Raw genomic sequence first — 19596 nt, forward strand, 5'->3', positions numbered from 1 at the left:
TGATTCTGCTGCTGTCGTGGTGTAATACGACCCCTGCTGTGGCCGCCTGCTTTCATCTGTGAGAGGAAACTAAACAGTCTTATTAGGACAAATCAAATATATACCTGTCGATGTGATGGTTACAGAATAATGAAATTGCCGGAAACAAGACATCTCCAACGGTAGTGTGTTATCAGAACCGCCATTACAGATGTGAGACCCCACGGTAGGCAGACCTACGCAATTGGTCCCTGAGGACACCCCGGATATGTATTTTAGAAGAAGTCGGAGGTGATTCTGATGTGCACTAGAGATTGAGGACCAGTGGCTTGAAGTTTCGATTTGGCTTTTTCTTTTAATTTATAATTTATTGCAGAGGCATTTCTTAAAATAGCTTCTGACCTCTGGTGTGTGTCACGATGGGTGAATTTTGAGCTCTGAATTACAACCGACTTGATCTTATAGCTCTTTTTTCAGAATTTGTTAGTACAGGTATGTTCTTTTCTGGGTTACAGGGCCATAGTGGATTAAAATTAGCTTCTCCTGTAATTAATTGGTTATTCCTGGATGCAGATGAGCCAAATGCAGCAATACTCCAACCATTTCAAGCTTTTCTAAAAGTCAAATAGCTTTCAACTTTGAAGAAGTCACGTAGGTTCTCTGAGCCTCAGGTTCTTCATCTGAAAGAAGAAAGTCGGATTGTAAATTAGAGTATTTCCGAGTCTAAATTTCTGTGATTTAAAGTCCTCCTGGGGCTTCAATTAAACATTCTGTCTAAATTGAATCAGTGTTAATGGTTTTATAGTAACAAAGCAAATTGGTGACTTTTAGCCTAACCTGTTGAGAGATGGATGACCTGTTTATCTTTTTCTTTATATCACATTATTTTTTAAAAGGTAATTTCCTGTAAGTTCCTGGTTATAAATCTCTCTTTGAGAGATTAGTTTTGTTTGTATTAGTTTTCTGTGTTAAGTAGCAGCAATCATGAAAAGGATACTCAGTAGCATTCAGACCTGTAGCTTTTTGCTTAAAAACATTATATATATGTATATGCAATTAGTATATACTCAGACACTGAGTTTCCCCCCTCAGTGTTTAATATAACTTAGTTTGCATGAAGTACTCATTTTTTTTCCATTTAAATTGATCTGAAAGAGGTCTGCCATCAGCAATTTGAGATTATTCTTTTTCTGATTTACTTTTTAAGCTTATAATTACTAGAAATTAGTAATTTAATGTCTAATGTCTTTTTTTGGGGGGGGAGAATAAAAATATCAACATATCTGCATCTGTATCTGTGTATATATCTATCTGCCTGTCTCTATCTGTTCATTCATTCTCAGGCCCTTGCTAATTTTTCTTGTCCTTTGTCAGGGCTAACTTTTGTTCTATACAGAGAAGTAGCAAAAGATAATACTTTTTAAGGTTGAATGAATTCAGATTGTCATCTAATGTGTAAAGAGCCTTAAAAAACCAAGCTTTAATACAAAACAAGGCATGGTAGTTCCTGGCCTAGAGCTCACAGGTCACTTTGTAAGGATAGTGGCAGTAGAGGCCAGGAAGTGTTTGAGTAACGAGGGACAAGCTTGCCCTTCTTTTGGTGAGGGAAGACACAGTGGGGAGTGATAAAGAACAGATGTGGTGACTTTAATGTCTGGGTCATTCTGACCTGCGCTGCTTGGAGTGGTTCACACAGCGCAGTAACAAACGTGAAGTGTATCCATGCTAAGTTTATCAAATGGTTGTGTCAATGTTTCAAATACAAGTTTTGGAATGGATAGACAGCCCCAGCCTTAGCTACTCAGCCGGTTACTCTCGTTTAGTATTAATATTGTTACAATACAGTTTATATTTATTGGGCACTTAGGAACCAAACACATATGGTCCTATTAATTCTTCCTGCAGCCTTAAGAGACAGAGTCGGGAGATCAGGAAACTGATGCCTAAAGTCAGTTATTCGTGAGTTACAGAGCTGGGATTGAACCCAGTTGGTTGAGCCCCCTAAATTTCGTATTTCACTGGGTTAAACTGCCTGAACTGTTAATCTCATAAACTCACATGTCACTCACTGGTCTTTAACTTTTTGGGGGGCTCAGTTCCTCTCCAAAAATCCATGGGAAACTATGGACCAGATATCCCTTCCCGTCCCATCAGCACCCCCCAAGAAATCATACAGGTATGACATTTCAGATATGACTTAGAAACTTCATGTACCCAGCTTGAAGCCCAACCGATCATTGTAGATAGATTACTGCTCTTGAAAATGGACTTAAGCTTTACAAAAAAGAATGGTTTTTTTTTTTTTTTTTTGACCAGTGGGTAAGAAAGGCCCAGGTCTCTTAAAGATGAGCCTGTGCTCTGTTTGTGTTATAAGTCATTGTGTTAAACTTCTGTATTATAAGATTCTTCACACTTCACTGGCAGTTCACCCTTAGGTGCCACACTGAAGTCAGCGGTGGAGAACTCGGGTACCTAATCCGCTAGATGCCTGCCAGGCTTGCCATTCAGTCTGTGCTGTTATCTGGAAGAATTCCATTGGTTTGTTTTCCACCATTTATGTACTATTTTTTTCCTTTGAACTTCAGAGTATATATAATATATTTGATGTTTCTTGCCTTAATTCTTCTTCCTAGACCAGTGGTTCTCAACCTTCAGTGGGCATCAGAATCACCTAGAAGACCCCACTCCCAAAGTTTCTGATTTATTGGTCTGGGGCAAGGCCCACGAATTAGCACTTCTAACAAATTCCAGGTGACACTGATGTTCCTGGTGTGAGAGCCACATCTGAGAATTGCTGCCCTAGACTAGCAAACCCTGTATCTTTATTCCATGGATATTTCTGTTTCTGTCCTGTGAACTTGAAACCTAAAGAAATCTTACCGTTTGCTCAGATTTCTTTTTAGGGGGAGCTCTGTATAGGGAACTATGGAAACATACATGGTATCTGTCTGACCTGTATATTCTTGGTAAATAATTTTGTTCACGCTAATAGAAAGTCAAAACTTAAGAAACATTATTTATAGATGAGAGATCCTTACCAAAATCAGGCTCTGTCCCTGCAGGCAAGTGACTAAAGGATTCATTGTTGAAATAGGGTGCAAGCTTCAGCAGATCGTCTGTCGAGGTCCCTAATTGGCAAAATTCTGAATGGGGAATCTGGAGCTCTCCTGCCCCAGCTCGTGTGACCTTGAGAGGGACTGCAACTGCTGAGCCCGTTTAAATCGCATGTGACTACACATCTTGGCAAGTTTTTCCATCAGCTGTTTTACTCACATACTAAGTAGCGTTTCCTACCCCTTCTCTTTCCTTCTGTGTGTTTGTAGGAAGAGTGAATTGGAGCTGGTATTTTACCTTTTTTGGATGCATTTGTGCTGAAGGCAACTTTGTTCACTTGATAGAATATTATTCTAAGAAATCACTTCAGAGGCGAGCGTGATATTTTAACAATGTCTTATTAACATAATATTACCTGTATCATTAACATAATTACACGTATCATTAACATAGTACATGCTTTACATGTACCGTACTTGATAATGAGATAGTCCATCAGTGCCTGAACCGGTGGCAGAATTGTCTATGAGTTTTTAAAGATAAAAACCTGAGTATAGAAATCAAGTCAGAATGAAGAGATATCTGCCTTCATTTTATATCCATAGTTGTATTTTTCATCATAGACAAGTGGGTCCGAAATGATCTCAGGTGATACGCTGTGCAGTTACCTATTTTACGTGATTTGCAGTTCTGGGACTCTTAGGGGTCAGAAGGCCACACACAACACTGGCTTTCCGAAGTCTGAATAGTCAACAGGTATTTTCAGATAGAATGCTTTCTGAAGGGATTTTAGGTACCTGCCACTAGTATTTATAAAGGTGTGTGTAGCTCTGAGCCCTCTCACTGCTCGTGGTGCATCTTGCCAAGGGCAGAGAGATGTGACAGCTATATATACCTGTAATGCTGGAGTTCACATGTAATTCCAGGTACATAAGCGATCGATCTATAAACACCTAAAGAAGGAAATTAAGGCAAACTGTGGAAACATATTGACTGACGTTCCTTCTGTTTGATCTCAGATACTAAAGCACAGAGCTCTCATCTTCCTCCTCAAGCCTACCGTTTGTTTTTATTCAGAAACACCGCTCGTAGACGTGCAATCAAAATGTTGCATTTAGGTGAGAGCACAACTTCAAACTGTTGAAGAGGAAAAATCTAGATCTGGGGACTTGTTTCTTTTTTAATTTGGCTTTTGAGGCTAAGAACATGGATTGACCCTGTTATGCTCTGACAGGAGCTTCCGTCCATACCCCTTGGGGGAGGGGTCCACATCTTTGAGAAGGGTCTTCTCCATTCCTTCCTTCTGATCAGGAAGTTCACAGGTCACATTTCACTTGGCTTACCAGAACGATTCTCCCCAGTGGCACCTCCGTAGGGCAGGATTTAAATATAAGTTAATGAGTGGATAAACACAGAGAATGGGTAATGGCGGCGGCCTTTGACTTGCCAACCTTACACTGATGCTGGTTTGTTACCAGTACAGTTTTTTAGCGTAGTGATAAAGACGCTCCGAAGGCCCAATGTTGCGCACGGGACAAAAAACACTCTGACTTCCTGTGCCAGTGCCTCTCTCTAGGACAGCGATCTCGGCTGGGCAGGCTACAAGATCTCATCTCATATACCCTTGCCGTAGATGTTCCTTTTCAGGTAAAAGATCCACCTGGGATTAATTGCAAGAGGCAGTCTGTGTAACTCACTGGACTAACAGCTGGTTTTAAGATTCTGAAGATTAGAGGGTCCCATGTTTAAATTCCAGCTCCTTATGTGGTCGAGTGACTGTGGCCGGGCATGCACTCCTGTCTGGTTTGGTCGGCCTTTCTGAAAGGCCGGCCTGCCCTCTAGCACTGATACAAATTTGCATGTGCCATTGAGGACCATTGGTGTTTAATGCCCGGAGCGTGTCCCACAAGGAAATTAGTTACCTTGCTGTATGGAGCAAGAGATTTTAATTGTTAGATAGTCGCTCAGTCCACTAGGTCAAGTTCGACCTTGGCCAGGATGGTGTAGGGAAGGGCTTGTTTCCAAGCCCACCGTGTGATTAAGTGTACGTGGTATAGGAGGCTCAGCTTTCATACTCTGCATTCAGCCCTGGGATGGCTGCCAGAGAAGCTGGTGAAATCCTTGCTGACCTAAACAGGTCTGTTTGCCTCTCGTGTGTCAGAGCTGAAATGGGCCCAGGGTGTCCATGGGTGGGCCAGACAGGCTCTGTCCTCATGGAGTTTACAATCTGGTGGTCAGCCTGTACCTAAGTATATTTTGAAGGGCCCACGTTTTGAAAGCAAACCAGAATGTATGTGTTTATAGATACTCATATTTAAAGTGGATATTTAATATGTGGTAATTTGGACAGAAAGAGGAAGAAAGAGAAATGATAGCTGTTCACAAATATTTTATGCTCGTCATGTAGAAGGATTAAAGTTGTACTGTTTTGAAGGCAGGATTTGGCTTTGTACACTTATTTAAGAAGTATTTTAACTCCTAGTCATTTAGTCAGGTACGGTAGGTCCTCACTTAGCATCACCAATAGGTTCTGTGACCTTAGGCAGAACAACATAATGAAACCAGTGTTATCATAAGCTAATGGGTATAAACAGGAGTGGAGTTTGCAGCATCTCGTCAGCATTATAATGAAAGGGTGCTGAATGAAATAACGTTGTTTGTGGCCTTGCTGTCCCAGACACTGGGAGCTGCTAGAGATCCAGTGCTGAGTAAGCTACTTTCTCTCCCCGGGTGGAACTTCCGTTCTAGTGAGAGAGACATGGTCAGTAACTAATGACACTTATTTAATTGGGTCGTGGTAAGTGATACAAAGGAATATAGGCTGCTAAGGGTGCATAACGGGACCTGATCTAGTCTGGGGCTTGGGAGTGGAGGGGCTCTGGTGAAGCACATGTTTAAGCTGACATTTTAAGGGTGAAGACTTGCCTCGGGAGGGGACAGGGGTAGAATCTCTCAGGCACAGGGGCAGCAGGTACATGGTCCTTAAGTGGGATTGAGAGTGCTTGGCCGAGAGACTGAGAGGCTGGTGGCGTTGGGGAGTAGGGAGAGAGGGGGAGCGTGCTGGGCGATGAGGCGACACAGGCCCATCCCGGGGCTCCTTGAGTCTATCCTCTGTGCCACACACTGCGCCCAGGGCTCTAGGACGCATCACTGTAATCCCTACAGCCTGGTGGGGAAGATGCCATTGCTCCTCTCGCCTCAAGATGAGGGAGTTTAAGGTTAGACATGAGAGACGGAAGATGAATAGCCAAATGAGCTAGTAAGTGGCAGAGCTGGGGCTTCAGCTTGGACTCTCTGCTTCCGCAGCCCGCCCTGCCCATTCCTTTGCTGCCCAGTTGTTTATAGCTCTAATAAACAGACTTAACAAAAGGCAGAGATTATAAGTTCAGCACAATGTAAAGAATCTTCCAGCAACCAGCTGTTCAGAAACATAGGCAGGGAGAGGCACATGTGCCCGGTGATTATAAGTGCTCATTCTAGTGGAAGGCAGATGGCTCCCTGTCAGGGACAAGTAGAAGGAGGTTGAACAGAGGAACCTAGTCTTCCTCTGACTGCATCTGGGGTACGTCACTGTATGATTATTATGTTCACACATCCAATTTTCTTTTCCCTTCAGTGACCATGAAAGACACCAGGTTGACAGCACTGGAAACTCACTTACCAATTGTCCCCAGAACAGGTAAGGCATCGCCTCAGCACACTGGTTAGGGGAAGACACAGGGAGTTGGCCATCTCGACTGCGGTTGTACTGGTGCAGAGGTGTCACTTTGCATTCAGGATGTAACGTTTCTGGTTTTAGCTACTTGCCAGGAACTGGGCCCTCTGTGGTATGAAGTAATTGGTCAATTACTGATGACTTACTGATTGCTTATTCAGTGCCAAGCACTGTGAAATGCATTGTATGTGTTATTTATTTTCTTCTTTTGGTGTATCCCCATTTTACAGAAGTGAATTGGGCTCTGAGATGTCATGTAATTTTCCCAAGGTCATACACCTAGTACCTGGTGGACCCATGACCAGTCAGTTATGTCTAGCAGCAAAGTTTGGTTTTAATCACTAAATTAAATCAAAGCTTGTATGTTTCAGCGTCATTTAACTAGTGTAGAGGTTCTTGACCCAGGCCGTCTTAGAAATGCTCTTGAGTCTATACATGAAGTTGGTGTACATCAGATGTACTACTGTCTGGGTCCTTAACCTGCTCTGTGGGGGACCTGGGCCTCAGGATTGCTTGAACTAGTCAGGTGATTCTAATGTACATCCTGGGCCAAGAACCCCTAAGTTAGCGTGTACACCTTAACGTGGCTTTATCTGTTATCTTAATTCAGTTTTTGGGATGAATTATATGCTATTGTGATTTCCAGGAACTGGAGAATTCTCAGAGTCCCAGAGTGTATCCTTTATAAATATCGAGGTGCTGGCATTTCTGTGGAGATGAGTTTAGTCTTAGTGACCTGGCTGATCACTGGGCTGTAATTTTGAGTTTACCAGCAGGAGTGCCCAGTGCAGCAGCATCGAGTCTCCGGGAAGGGTGTAGGGAAGCCGGGGGAGGGGAGGAGTTTGGTCTGCTGTCTTTATATGCAGACAGCTGATGGGATTCATTTAATGGCTCACTGGTTGCTGTTTGCTACATACTGTCACCGTCTGCCTCACCTTACATCGTAGGAAGTGTGGAATAAGTAGGGATTTTCGCCTTAAAGATCAACACGTGTTCACAGACAAGGACTTGGTACAGACGGTGGGCTGTAGAAGATGGGAAAGTGGTGTTCTCTCACGAGCAGGGGAGGCTTTCCAAGTTTGACTTTTCATTTCCAAATTTTTTGTGTGTACGTAGTAACACAGCCCCCTTTTTAGAAATCCACTGACTGTGATGGTCAGATGTTTATATCATTGAGGCCCAAACTGAATATCACACATCATACATCTCAAATTTTATTAAACATTTTTTTATTATTACAGTTGTATTATATTTTAGTAGCCAGATTTTGAAAGTTCGAAATTTTATTGCAGGAAAAATACTTTGTCAGCACTATTAGCTGCTAGGTTGCTCCTGCGGTCACCGCGGTGCACGCGTGTGATACTGACAGACATTAGACATTCGTCTTCAGTCGCCACGTGTAGTCCCGTCAGCCATCTTTTTGGACAAAGCAGAATATAATTCAGGAGAGTTCCTGGTAGGTGGTTTGCCAGAAAGAACCAGTAGCTGCGATTCGTAGCTTGGGCAAGGCTTAGAGATCCTTCATCTTTAGCTACTAAAAATTGTTGGCAACCTGTAGTAATCATTTTGACAAGCTTTTTTTTTTTTTTTTAAATGCTAGCCTTCGTAGACACAAAACTATAAGAAATTGTTTTTGTAAAGTGTTTTTGTAAAGTCTGTTTTGAAATTTGATTAGTGAGTACAAAATGTGTTTGATTATTTTATTTTTTCTTAATGTTTTCTTCATATTCTTTATATTCTTTATGTTTGGCTTGAAGATGACTTATCATGGATGTCGAGTGTGATTTTGGATTTTTTTTTCATGTCTTAAAATTGAATGACAGGTAGACATTTTTTTTTTAATTCATCTTCACAAGATGTGAAGTATTCCCAAATATGACTTTTTCTTGAAAGACTGACTAAAGCTTAAATGCAGTTCTTAAGGTTATTTTATTTGTAATAAATGCTATAAACCAATTCTATCAATGTTAAAATTAAAATATAATTTAATTTCTGTCATTCAGCCAGGTGTTATTAAAATTTTTGTAAATATTTGACTCACATTAATTACTGTTACTTATAAAGTTATCTTGCTAATCTACCCTCGTGCTATTTATATTATTAGTTAATATATTTAACTAGTTGAAAGTTCTTGTTTTTGAATATAAAAATCACGTAATCATTAACTGAAGCGTTTATTTTTACAATAATTATACGTGTATACTTAAACTGATACAGTTTCAACATATAAAACACGAAACATGGATATTGCTTCTGGAACATTTTACCGGTATTGGAACGTGATTATCGAGAGCGTTTGGGGATAGAGGGAACAGTGAGTGCAGAGGCATCGAGCAAGGACCCGTGGTGCCGGGTGTGAGGAGACTGAGCCTGGAGCAGAGGCGTGAAGAGGCAGAGATGAGAGGTGAAGGCAGAGGGGGGTCTGCAGTTCGTAAGGCGCCGAATCGTTTGGAGCCTGACAGGCCATTCGTGAGTCTGCCTCTCGTTAGCTCCACCGGAAGCCACTGAATGATTTTAAACGGGGAAGTGATAGATTCTGATTTCCGTGTTTCAGAGTCTCTCGTGACTGGTTGATGGCAAATGATTCGTAGGAGGGCGGGAATACAAGCCGGGAGGATGGTGAGGGAGGCTGCTGCCCTGTTGTCTCCACGGGGAGCTGATGGGAGCTTGGACTGGGCCGAGGACAAAAGGGACATAAGTGGGTCTGCTGGTGGGTTAGGTATGAGGGGAAGAGCGGGGATGCCACCTAGATGCTTGCTTTAGACCGATGGTCCTGCCTTTTACTGAGGTCCGGAAGACTGGCAGGGTGACGGGCTTTGGGGTAGGTGGTGGGTGTCGAAAGTCATGGCTTCTTGCTATAAGTAGCACCATCCATAGTGCTGTGCTGTGGCATCTGACCACTAAAGAGCATATCAAAGTTCTCGGACTGTTGCTTTGGCGTGGAGAGGCAGAAATGCGTTAACCCAGACGTTGACTTTTGGCTTCTGTCTTCTCTATTTTCTGTGCTTGGTCATTTCCAAAATGAAAGAGAGACTTTCACAGCCATGAGTGGATGTCTTATGTACCTGTGGTGCTAACCTTTAAGTGACCTTTCCTAGCTAATCTTCCGTAGGCCGTAACGTGTGTTGAACACGTGTGCGTCTCACCCCCCACCACCAAGTCCAGTCCGAGCTGGGCCCTTCCCCGCTTTGCGTACCCACCGGACTGTGTCCGTTTCTTGCTTGTGCACCTGTAATTCTCTGTTGCGCTTGCCGAGTCTGCCTTCCCTACGTAGCGCCCTGCACTCAGGCCCTCAAGAAATATTTGAACGAGTGTAAAAAGGAGAGATGTTCCAATCATAGGATCCATTCCACAAGTCACAATTTCTTATAAGGGCTTTTGGAGTATCAGAAATCCTCGAACTTGGGTCACTTAAACGAAGAATCTCACACAAAGCCCAAGATTTATATTTTTTCTGGGGATTAGGAAATATGATTGAAAGGTAGAATTTAAGAACCAAAGAGAAAAACTCATTGCCAAAAATGTTATAATGTGTTTTAGGTAAAACCTTAATTTTGCCTTCTGTCAAGCTTTTGGAAAGAGTAGGCCTCAGAAACCAGACTTTTACACCTAAATCATATTTACAAACTGAAAAACAAGCTCGATAGTCCAAGCCGGTGATCCCCAACTATCGCCAAGTTGACTGGACGGGCGCCATCTTTGTTTAGAATTGAGCTCATGTCGCTCTGTGCTCTGGGCTGCCTGCATTTGGAGGGACGTTTCGGAAATGACTGTCTTCTGATTACACACAAGAAACTCAGTCTCACTAGACTGTTAACTAGGTGAGTAGCAGTTTTATTGGAACAAGACCAAACTTAGGGACAAAATACTTTTAAAGCTGAGAATCCTTTGTGTAACCCGGAGTAGAAATGAGTGTGGGCTACGAAGATAAATGTGCTTTATGAAAAAGTCTTCATGAAAGTGGTATCCTGAAGATTTTTATTCGTTTTCTTTCTGATAACAATACAGGTGCTGCTCTGAGTGTTTTTTGTGCCAGGTACTGTGCCAAGTGTGTGACATACATTATCTCATTTAATCCTCTCAAAGAGGAATAAACTTTGCCTAGTTGGTGTTATCTTCACTTAAAAGTTTAATCCAACTCACAATAAGGTGAAATTTTTTGTTTTCAGTTTTGAATTCTTTTATGGTGAAATTTATCAGTTGTAGTCTCACCCCTCTGAGCCCATTGAAATTGACTTCCTTTGCGATTTACCTGTAAGGTTTATTTATGTTTATAGGTGCGACTCAGCAACTTCTTACGTCATAATTTGCCATCAAAATGCATTTAGATATTTTAATTGATATTTCTGGCTAATGAATTTCTGATTCGCCAAGAGCCAAAGCGGTAAATATGGCCGGGTTCTAATTAAACAGGAGCCTAGATGGTACGAATTTAATACTACCGGTGTTGGGGATCATGGCTACCACTCTGAATTAAGCATCCTTGCAGGAGGAGCTTAACTTTTTAGCATAGTGTTTCTCAAACAGGGCTTACGTATCACCCATATAAGAGTTACCTGGAGTGCTTATAAAATGCAGATTCCTGAACCCAAAACCCAGTTCTGAAATGGGCCCAGGAAATTGCATTTCTAACAAGCATCCCAAGTGGTTTTGATAGACTCTAAAGCTTGAGAACTGCTAATTTAGCTTACTCAAAAAAAAAAAAAAAAAAAAGCAAGTAGAAAATAAGAATATATTTTAATATGGCTTCAAATGACATATATGTTTATCGGAGCCTGGGAGCTAGGCCACCTTGTGACCATGGCAAAATTATTTACCCTTTTTGAGTACCCACATTCTCATTTGTAAAATAATAATATCTTAATATCTGCTTGCCTCACAGAGTTGCCGTGAGGGTCAAAACCACAGCTAGCTTCATGTCACATTTAAAGGCTTGGGGCTTTGGAGTCAGGCAGATTTGGGCTTAGATATCAGTTCTCCCTGGTTTTGCCTCTTGCTAGCTTTGTGACTCCAAGCAAATGGCTTGACTCTCATTTCTGTCCTTATGAAATGAGGAACAAAGAACAAATCACACAGTACTAGTATGAGAAGTATATTCAGCGATGTTTATAAAATGTATACAGTGCCTGTCTAATAAATAGCTGTTATTACTTGTTTTTGAAAATAGAGCTTTGGAACCTAAAGTGGGGAAAAATACATAACTGTGAATGTAGGTAGCCACCTGTGGGGGATGGGCTGGTTTTGTATATATAAAGTTGCAGCAATTGCCCCTTAACCATAAAGAACTGGGTTTTTGAAGGGTGAAGGTTTGCCCTGATGCCCCTGCTACTTGCCTGTAACCAGTGGCATCTGGGTGTGTGGTAGACATCCAGGATGGGCAGCGTATGCCGAAAATAGAGAAATGACCCCTGGTTCAAACTAGATATCGACCTTAGGGACTGGTGACCTAACCAGCTATACTAACTTTCAGACACTGATGTGATTGTCAAGAAGAAAATTGTAAGCTTTTAGTTATTTTTCTGAAAATAAGTCACCTACTTTTTAGGTCAGTGATTCGAAACAAACATAATCTTAGCCAAAACCACAAGGTCGAATCAGAAGTGGGAATATAACTGAGATTTGTTTTTTCTAAATGAAGTTGCTTTGATGATCGGTTCTGACTGGTGTCATTTCTTAGGTTTGGCTCTGATTGCTGCATTTGTCAGAGGTGGAATTATTCACACACCCTAGCTTCCTTTACCAGCAAAGCCCTGGACCAGCTTTTCATGGCATCGGACACGTGCTCTGGTTTGTCTTGCAGGTAGTGTTTGTGGGGCAAAATGGGACCATTTTGTCACTCCGCCTCTTCCTTTTTCTCAGTCTGGTAGTGGCACCAATGAAGAGCCTTCGGAGTCTTTAATGAACGTCCTGGACCCGGCACAGCACATCCGTGTAAGATAATGGCCCAACAAGCAAATATTGGGGAGCTGCTCTCCATGCTGGACTCCCCCGTGCTGAGTGTGCGTGATGACGTCACAGCTGTCTTTAAAGAGAACCTCACTTCTGGTGAGCAAGCTCACACATTCCATTTCGCTTGCCTGCTAATTGGAAGGGATTGACCTAGAGGTGACTAGACTCCTGCTGATAAATTCCGCTTTTCGTTTTTTAAAGAGAGTCCGAAACCACCAATAAAGAGCATGGATTGCTGGATTCACTCTGTATGTGTTTTCAGCTTTTCATTGCGGAAATATTCAATTACATGCACAAATGGAGACATAAGACTCCCGTAGGGAACCCCACGAACCCAGTGCCATAGTCTCTGCCATTCTTGTCGTACCTCCCCAATGCTGCCCCACCCAGGTATTCTAAGGCAGACTCCAGATACGTCGTGTCATCCGTAATCAAATACGTGATTTTTAATATGAAAGACGCTTAACCTCTCTTTGATCAGAGGAATACAAATTTAAACAGTACCCTTTTTTGCTTACCTGGTTGATAAAAATCAAATATTGATCATAGAAATTGTTAGCGGGAGAGTAAATTGGTGTTCAGCCTTAGCCTTTTTGGAGTACCTATCATCAGTTTAAAAACATGTATCATTTGGCCCACTTACAAAAGTCTGTATTTCACTCTAGCCTTGAATAAAATACAGTGAAAAATTGCAAAAGGCCAAGTGTCATTCAGTAGATAGATGGTTAAAGTATGTAGAGCCACACGGAGGAAGACAGGAGGTCGGTCGGTCAGGAGAAGGCAGTAGGTCGTAGATGCTGGCATGCGGAGGGGTCAGCTTCTGCTTGTTAAGTGGAAGAACATACATACACAGGCTGTAGATATATGGACGTGGGGGCTGTATTTGTGTGCGTGCGTGTGTGTGTGTGTGAGAGAGAATGAGAGAGAGAGAGAGAGAGAGAGAGAGAGGGAGGTTGTACAAGTAGGAAAATGTTTGAAAGGATGTGTACCAAACTCAAGGGCATCTGTGCAGAGTGGGCTGGGAGGCAGTGATGGGAGACTTTCACTTGTATGTGCTTTCACATGGTCTGAATTGTTAACAGTAGACGTGAATTATTTTTTTAAACTAAACACGGTATAAAAGAAGATAGCATTTCATGTGCTTGAATGGATATTTAGGAAAATAAACTTGGCATCATCCTGTTGTTAAACCTAAATTAATGTAAGACGGCAGAAATACAGTGCCCTAGGTATCTCTGGGTAGCACGTAAAGAAGCATTTTCTGGACTTTGCGACAGGTAGCTATTTGAGGGAAATTTAGAATGTTAAAGGAAATAACTATGAGAAATCGCCCTTTTCTTCGTTTAGATCGCGGTCCGATGCTCGTAAACACCTTGGTGGATTATTACCTGGAAACCAATTCCCAGCCGGTATTGCACATCCTGACTACCTTGCAAGAGCCACACGATAAGGTAACTGCTGGAATGTAGTGGTAGGGCATTTCGTACATCCTCGGCGAGCAGCGTGCCAGCTTCTGTGCAATGCCCCCGCGCAGTCTCTCCAGAGCTCACTCTTCAACTGCTGTGTGCCACAGAGGATGTCGTTCCCACATTGTAACCACATGCAAAATAATTGGCAGGACCCGAGTGCCCCGAAAAGTTGACAAAATGAAACATTTCAGAGGCTTTTTCAGATCTTGCTGTTTAAAGAAACCCTATCATCCCAGCATTATAATTGCACAATGCCAGTTTGATCCACGAGGTGTCCCTCTTTAAACACACACTTTGAGTAGGATTATTCGACTTTGAATCCACGTGGGAAGGTCTGTAAGTGTAGGTCCTGGTTAATGGGCTGATTGACCAGTCCCGTTTCTCAGCAACGGGCCCTGGGAAGTTGCCTCATGTGGTGTTTTTGCTAACAAGGCTCTGTAATAGCAGACTTTGGGACGTCTCGACCTCGTGTGTGCCAGTGGCTTTACTAGGATTCGAAGGCCTTGCTATTGTCTGCCTTTTACAGGGCATCTTGTTTTTGACTCTGGGCTGAATTTTAACTTCTTCTACTACCTGATTCATATTTGGGGCCAAATGACGTAGGCTGGGCACCTGTAGCTATAAACTGCTTCCAGCAGGATGCCCTCACAGCTTCAGCGACCTAGCCTGGGCTCGGGACCAGAGGTTATTGTAAGAAGCGGCCTATTCGTCCTGCAGGAAGAGGGCCACGGAGGGCTGTCCTCTCGCTGGCAGACCTGTGGACGGGGATCCTTTCTCAGGAGTGGCAAACTGGCTGCCCTCTCTAAGACCAAAGGCAACCGTGTTTTCTTTGCCAACGCGCTTTAAAAGATCTTGAATTTGATCTCCACCTGCGTGACCCTTGCTTTTCACCGAAGGGAAGACCTGTGGGACCGGCACGCGGCACTGCCGCCCGTGTCTGTGTGGCCTGACACAGCCCTACGCGGACTTCCCCTGCTTCCCTCGACCGCCCCCCGGCTTCACTGAGATGTATTTCCCTTGTTCTTTCACACTTTTAGCACCTCTTGGACAAAATGAATGAATACGTGGGCAAAGCCGCCTCTCGGTTATCCACCCTCTCGTTACTGGGGCACGTCATAAGGCTGCAGCCATCTTGGAAGCATAAACTCTCTCAAGCACCTCTTTTGCCTTCTTTACTAAAATGTCTCAAGGTACGCTGTTTGAAAGGATTCGAATGCAATGGCTTTGTGAATATCGTTTTTGGAAATGTCGAGTAACTTAGCGCAAGCGATCTAGATTTTAGTTTGGAGAGTTTGGAAACTCCCAGGCAGTTGGTTTTTCTCACTCAGTAGCAGAGTTGGTGCTCAGTAAGTTCTCAGTGCATCACCGTGACTGTCAAATGTCTTCTGTCCCAGCAAACATGGTCACGTTTCACTCAGACTGGTTCCACATCATGCTATTCCAACCCTCTTCGAGTTGGTCATTGTCTAGCCTTCCCTCAGTTAAAAGTACGCTGGTTTGTCTTTGGGGAAAGCGCATTTCTACATTCCCTTTCAGCTAATAGAAAAAGGGCTAAAAGGCTCTTTTAACCATTTAGGAGCCTGTTTAGTTGCAGCTCTAATCAGGTGCCTGCCGAGTCGCATTGTCCTCTGTTGTGTTAACTTCAGTGCGTCCTTCTACACAGGGAGTCTAAACCTAAATAGAACAATAGTTTTCATTGGACAGTGGCTTGCCAAGGTATTCAGGGCTATTTGCTTAATCTGTTTGAGTTCCTGGACTCATTTCCTATCTATAAAATGAGAAAGTGTGGTTAATATTAACTGCCTGTCCCTCACAGAGACACGCAGACACCCAGATACCCAGTAGTATTTGCTGCAGGACGGCGGTGCTTTTGGACTCGCCTGATGTGGCACCTGCAAGTCAGTGTCTGTCTCTGCCAACAAGGGTAACTTATTATCCCTAGAGGCGGGTCCCAAAGAGTCCCAGTGATAGGATGTCGTAAAACACACGTGTAATGTTAAGGAAAAACAGGAACAGTTTTAACAACTTAATTTTTTTAAGCAAAAGGATTGATGAGAATCTAATCCAATTTTGAGGCACCATTTAGTTAGATTGCAAAACTACTTCATCTTTTCCAAAAGGATAAGCCTTGAAAATTAATCATGGAGTATTACCCAAGCCTTAGTTAGAATGTTATAAAATTAAGGTTAGTCTTTTTTGCTGGAGCTCATTACATGTTCTTGATTTTCTATCAATATTTAATGTTCTTCTTCCTAGATATCTGCCATGACAGAAGGTCTGGTTCTGATGTAAAAACTACGTGTATTTAAAACTTTATTTCCAGACTCATAGATTCCTTTTCCAGTAGGAGTAATGAATGTCTTAGCCTCCCTGGAAGTCATTTGATGACTCCCTTGTTTCTTAAATTCGAATTCCAGTTACTTGGCAAACATTCATGATGTAATTATGGGTCAGGTGAGCTGCTGTAGCTAGTCTTGTCGATTCATTATCCATTGAGTATTAAGTGTCTTCAATTAGCCTAACTTTATTGACTTGATATTTAAACTAGCTGTCTTAGCCGGTCACTGTATCTTTTTTTTATTTGCGGATTTCTGAAGGCTGCTGTGAAGATGAGCCATTAAGTAGACTCATTAGTGCTCTGCTCATTTCTTAAGATCTATTTCTGTTGTAATCCTTTAAAAAATAGCGTGTTACTTGTCAGTGTGTGATTTTTTTTTTTAAACAGACTTTAAAAAGTAAATATTTTAGGATTTGGGTGAATGGGCAAAAACAGCAGCATTCCTTTGTTCCATTAAAGTTAAAGAGCAGCTTCCCGTTCTTCCTTCACTGGGGTAAATGGGACACCCTCAGGCTTTAGGGCCGGGAGTCGCCAAGCCATGCGTAAGCTCCGTAAGCTCCGAGAGGTGCATCCAAGTGGCCTTGCTCTCTAGAGACGGTTGAGCTGGTCCTCAGTGGCTTTTCTGTTGAGTCTGTTCTAGTGTTGACCCTCCCAGACCCTTAGGGACCTGGGGATTTAGAGACAGGGAGGTGAGTCTGAGCAGACCTCTCACTCGCGACCCCCTGATGCTGACCCCGAGCTGTGCCTGACAGGCGTTTCCTCCTGCTTGGCCTCCTTCTGCAGATGGACACTGATGTCATCGTCCTCACCACAGGCGTCTTAGTGTTGATAACCATGCTACCGATGATTCCACAGTCGGGAAAACAGCATCTTCACGATTTCTTCGATATTTTTGGCCGTCTTTCGTCATGGTGCCTGAAGAAACCAGGTAAAGATCTCTTTGTGTACCTGTCGCACCCTACCAGGTGAATGCTTTCATTGTTGATTAACAGGTCGTGAGCTTTAAGGTAAGGACATGTCAAATTTTACAGCCGAGATGAGCGGTTGTCACTAGCCAGATAAGGAAGTACCTTGGGTGTGTCCACTGCAGTCATAAATAAGAAGCATGACTTGAGATGAGATACCTTCCTTACCTTTCTTATTCTGTTGGCTTGAAGGATTAGTTCTCAGGTAGGATGTAAAACTTCCTGGTCTTCAGTAAGCTGAAAAACAGCTTCAGTCTGCGCTGTAGCAGTCTAGGACTAAGCTTGTGGACCCTTCCGCTTGCTCCTCTGGTCCATCGTGACAGCACACAGGCTTCCGGTCTGAGAACCTGTTCGCTGCACATTCCGGGGGGGGAGCGCAGCGTGTCCTGATCAGCGCTCTGATTTTGAAGGCAGCGCGTTTTCTCCTAGTCGATGGCACAGCTCTATCAAGGTGATTCAGGTGCTCTAAGCATGTACGGTTTGGAATCTTCTGGTAATCCCAGCAGGAGATGTTCCTGTTGAAAGGGTGAAGTATGTAAGCCCTGTGACACAGCCCTGTGGCTCCCTGTATAGGCCGAAGGAACAAGCACAGGCCCACGGCGCTCTTCTTGGGGTGAAAGGGGGGGGTCTCTCCGTCGTGTGTATGTGGCCTTGGGCTCTCCATAGGTGCTACGTGAGGCTGGATTGACTAAGCTTTCTTTCTCCCACACTTAGCTTTTTAAACTAACTTCAGAAGAGTTTTTCACTCAGTAGTTACAAATCTGCATCGTTAAGACTACATACCGACTTCAAAAGGTTCTCACGCGTTAGTTCCACAGATATTTGAACGCTGCTGTGCACCAAGCACAGAGCAAGGCAGTGGCAGCAGAGGTGAGTCAGACAGTTCTCAGGAGATGCATGCTGAAAACGGCAATGGAGAAGCACAGTGTCACATGTTAGGGGAAGTGACTGTCATTATAAAGGTACTTCAGTGTTGTAGGAATGTCTGGGGTTCTTTTTAAGGGGTGACTGGAGAGGAAGGCGGAGATTAGCTCGCTAAGAGCCTCATGAGTCACCCTAAGTAGATCGGGGTTGCTCAGGGCCATAGGGCGCCACCGATGGATTTTCAGTACAAGTGTCTGGCGTGTTCACATTTGCATTTTAGAAAACCATCCTCGCTGTCTTTGCAGCAAGGTGGGCATATGCCTAAGCAAAACGCCGTGCTGCGGCCTCGGGGTCATGTCTGTCTCGCACACATCAGCCTTGTGTACAGCTCAGAGCCTCTCAACGGTTTCCTCTTTCAGGCCACGTGACAGAAATCTACCTTGTCCATCTCCACGCCAGCGTCTATGCTCTGTTTCATCGTCTCTACGGAATGTACCCTTGCAACTTTGTCTCCTTTCTGCGATCTCACTACAGTATGAAGGAGAACTTGGCGACTTTTGAGGAAGTGGTCAAGGTAAATGAGAACTGCTCGTTTATTCGATGCCGTGTAGACAGGCTGCAGTTATAACTCGCGTGAAACGGTAGATGGGGCTTTTGTTCCCCACACCCAGCCCTAGGCAGCCACTCATCTACTCTCTGCCGGCTTTGAACAGTTCGCATAAGTGGAGTCACATGACGTTTGGTCTTTCGCTTGGTGTAGTGTTTCAGGCGTCTTCCTTGTTGTAGCATGTATCAAAAAGGTACTTCGTCCCTGTTTATCGTCACATAATCTTCCATTGTGTGGAGATACCACAGAAATTAAGCCTTTTCTAATTTGTCAACCCAAACTCTTCTAGCCGATGATGGAGCATGTGCGAATTCATCCGGAATTAGTGACTGGATCCAAGGACCACGAACTGGACCCTCAGAGGTACGGGACCTGAACGGTAACAGAATTTTATAGAATGTCTCGGAGATTGCAAACGCCATCTGGGAGATGTCCGTCCTGAGGTGTCACTTGGGAACGCGGGCTCTTTCGCTCGTGGAGTCAGCCATTTTGAAGGACTTGTGCAGCGAAAGCTTCGTATGAGTCTAAAACACGTTCCTCACGGGTGGAGAACTCAGCTCGCCCAGCGGAGCAGAGGCGGCGCGGTGACTGCCTCTCTGAGCCCCGGGGAGGCTTCCTGCTTGGTGGCACCCGGGTCTGTGTGGCGAGGGGCGAAG

General features: G+C 43.6%; 1 protein-coding gene across 17 annotated transcripts in view; it reads left to right on the forward strand.

Annotated features, from left to right (window-relative positions):
• The window catches only part of TSC1 (TSC complex subunit 1), a 43520-nt gene that overhangs the window by 2238 nt on the left and 21686 nt on the right, over positions 1-19596 (forward strand). For 3 of the 17 annotated variants that reach the window (XM_011370017.2, XM_023536540.1, XM_011370019.2), the window contains exons 2-9: positions 6650-6712; positions 10289-10569; positions 12608-12793; positions 14045-14148; positions 15204-15356; positions 17288-17432; positions 18753-18907; positions 19230-19303. In XM_011370017.2, the coding sequence (XP_011368319.1) occupies positions 12688-12793; positions 14045-14148; positions 15204-15356; positions 17288-17432; positions 18753-18907; positions 19230-19303 (737 nt within the window). In that variant the 5' untranslated portion in view covers positions 6650-6712; positions 10289-10569; positions 12608-12687. Of the gene's footprint in view, positions 1-6649; positions 6713-7394; positions 8205-8505; positions 9153-10288; positions 10570-12607; positions 12854-14044; positions 14149-15203; positions 15357-17256; positions 17433-18752; positions 18908-19229; positions 19304-19596 lie in introns of those variants that run through there. The other 14 variants (XM_011370013.2, XM_011370016.2, XM_011370014.2 and 11 more) reach the window with 10 other exon arrangements.

The sequence above is a fragment of the Pteropus vampyrus genome, unplaced genomic scaffold, assembly GCF_000151845.1.
Source record: "Pteropus vampyrus isolate Shadow unplaced genomic scaffold, Pvam_2.0 Scaffold158, whole genome shotgun sequence".
Lineage (NCBI taxonomy): Eukaryota > Metazoa > Chordata > Mammalia > Chiroptera > Pteropodidae > Pteropus > Pteropus vampyrus.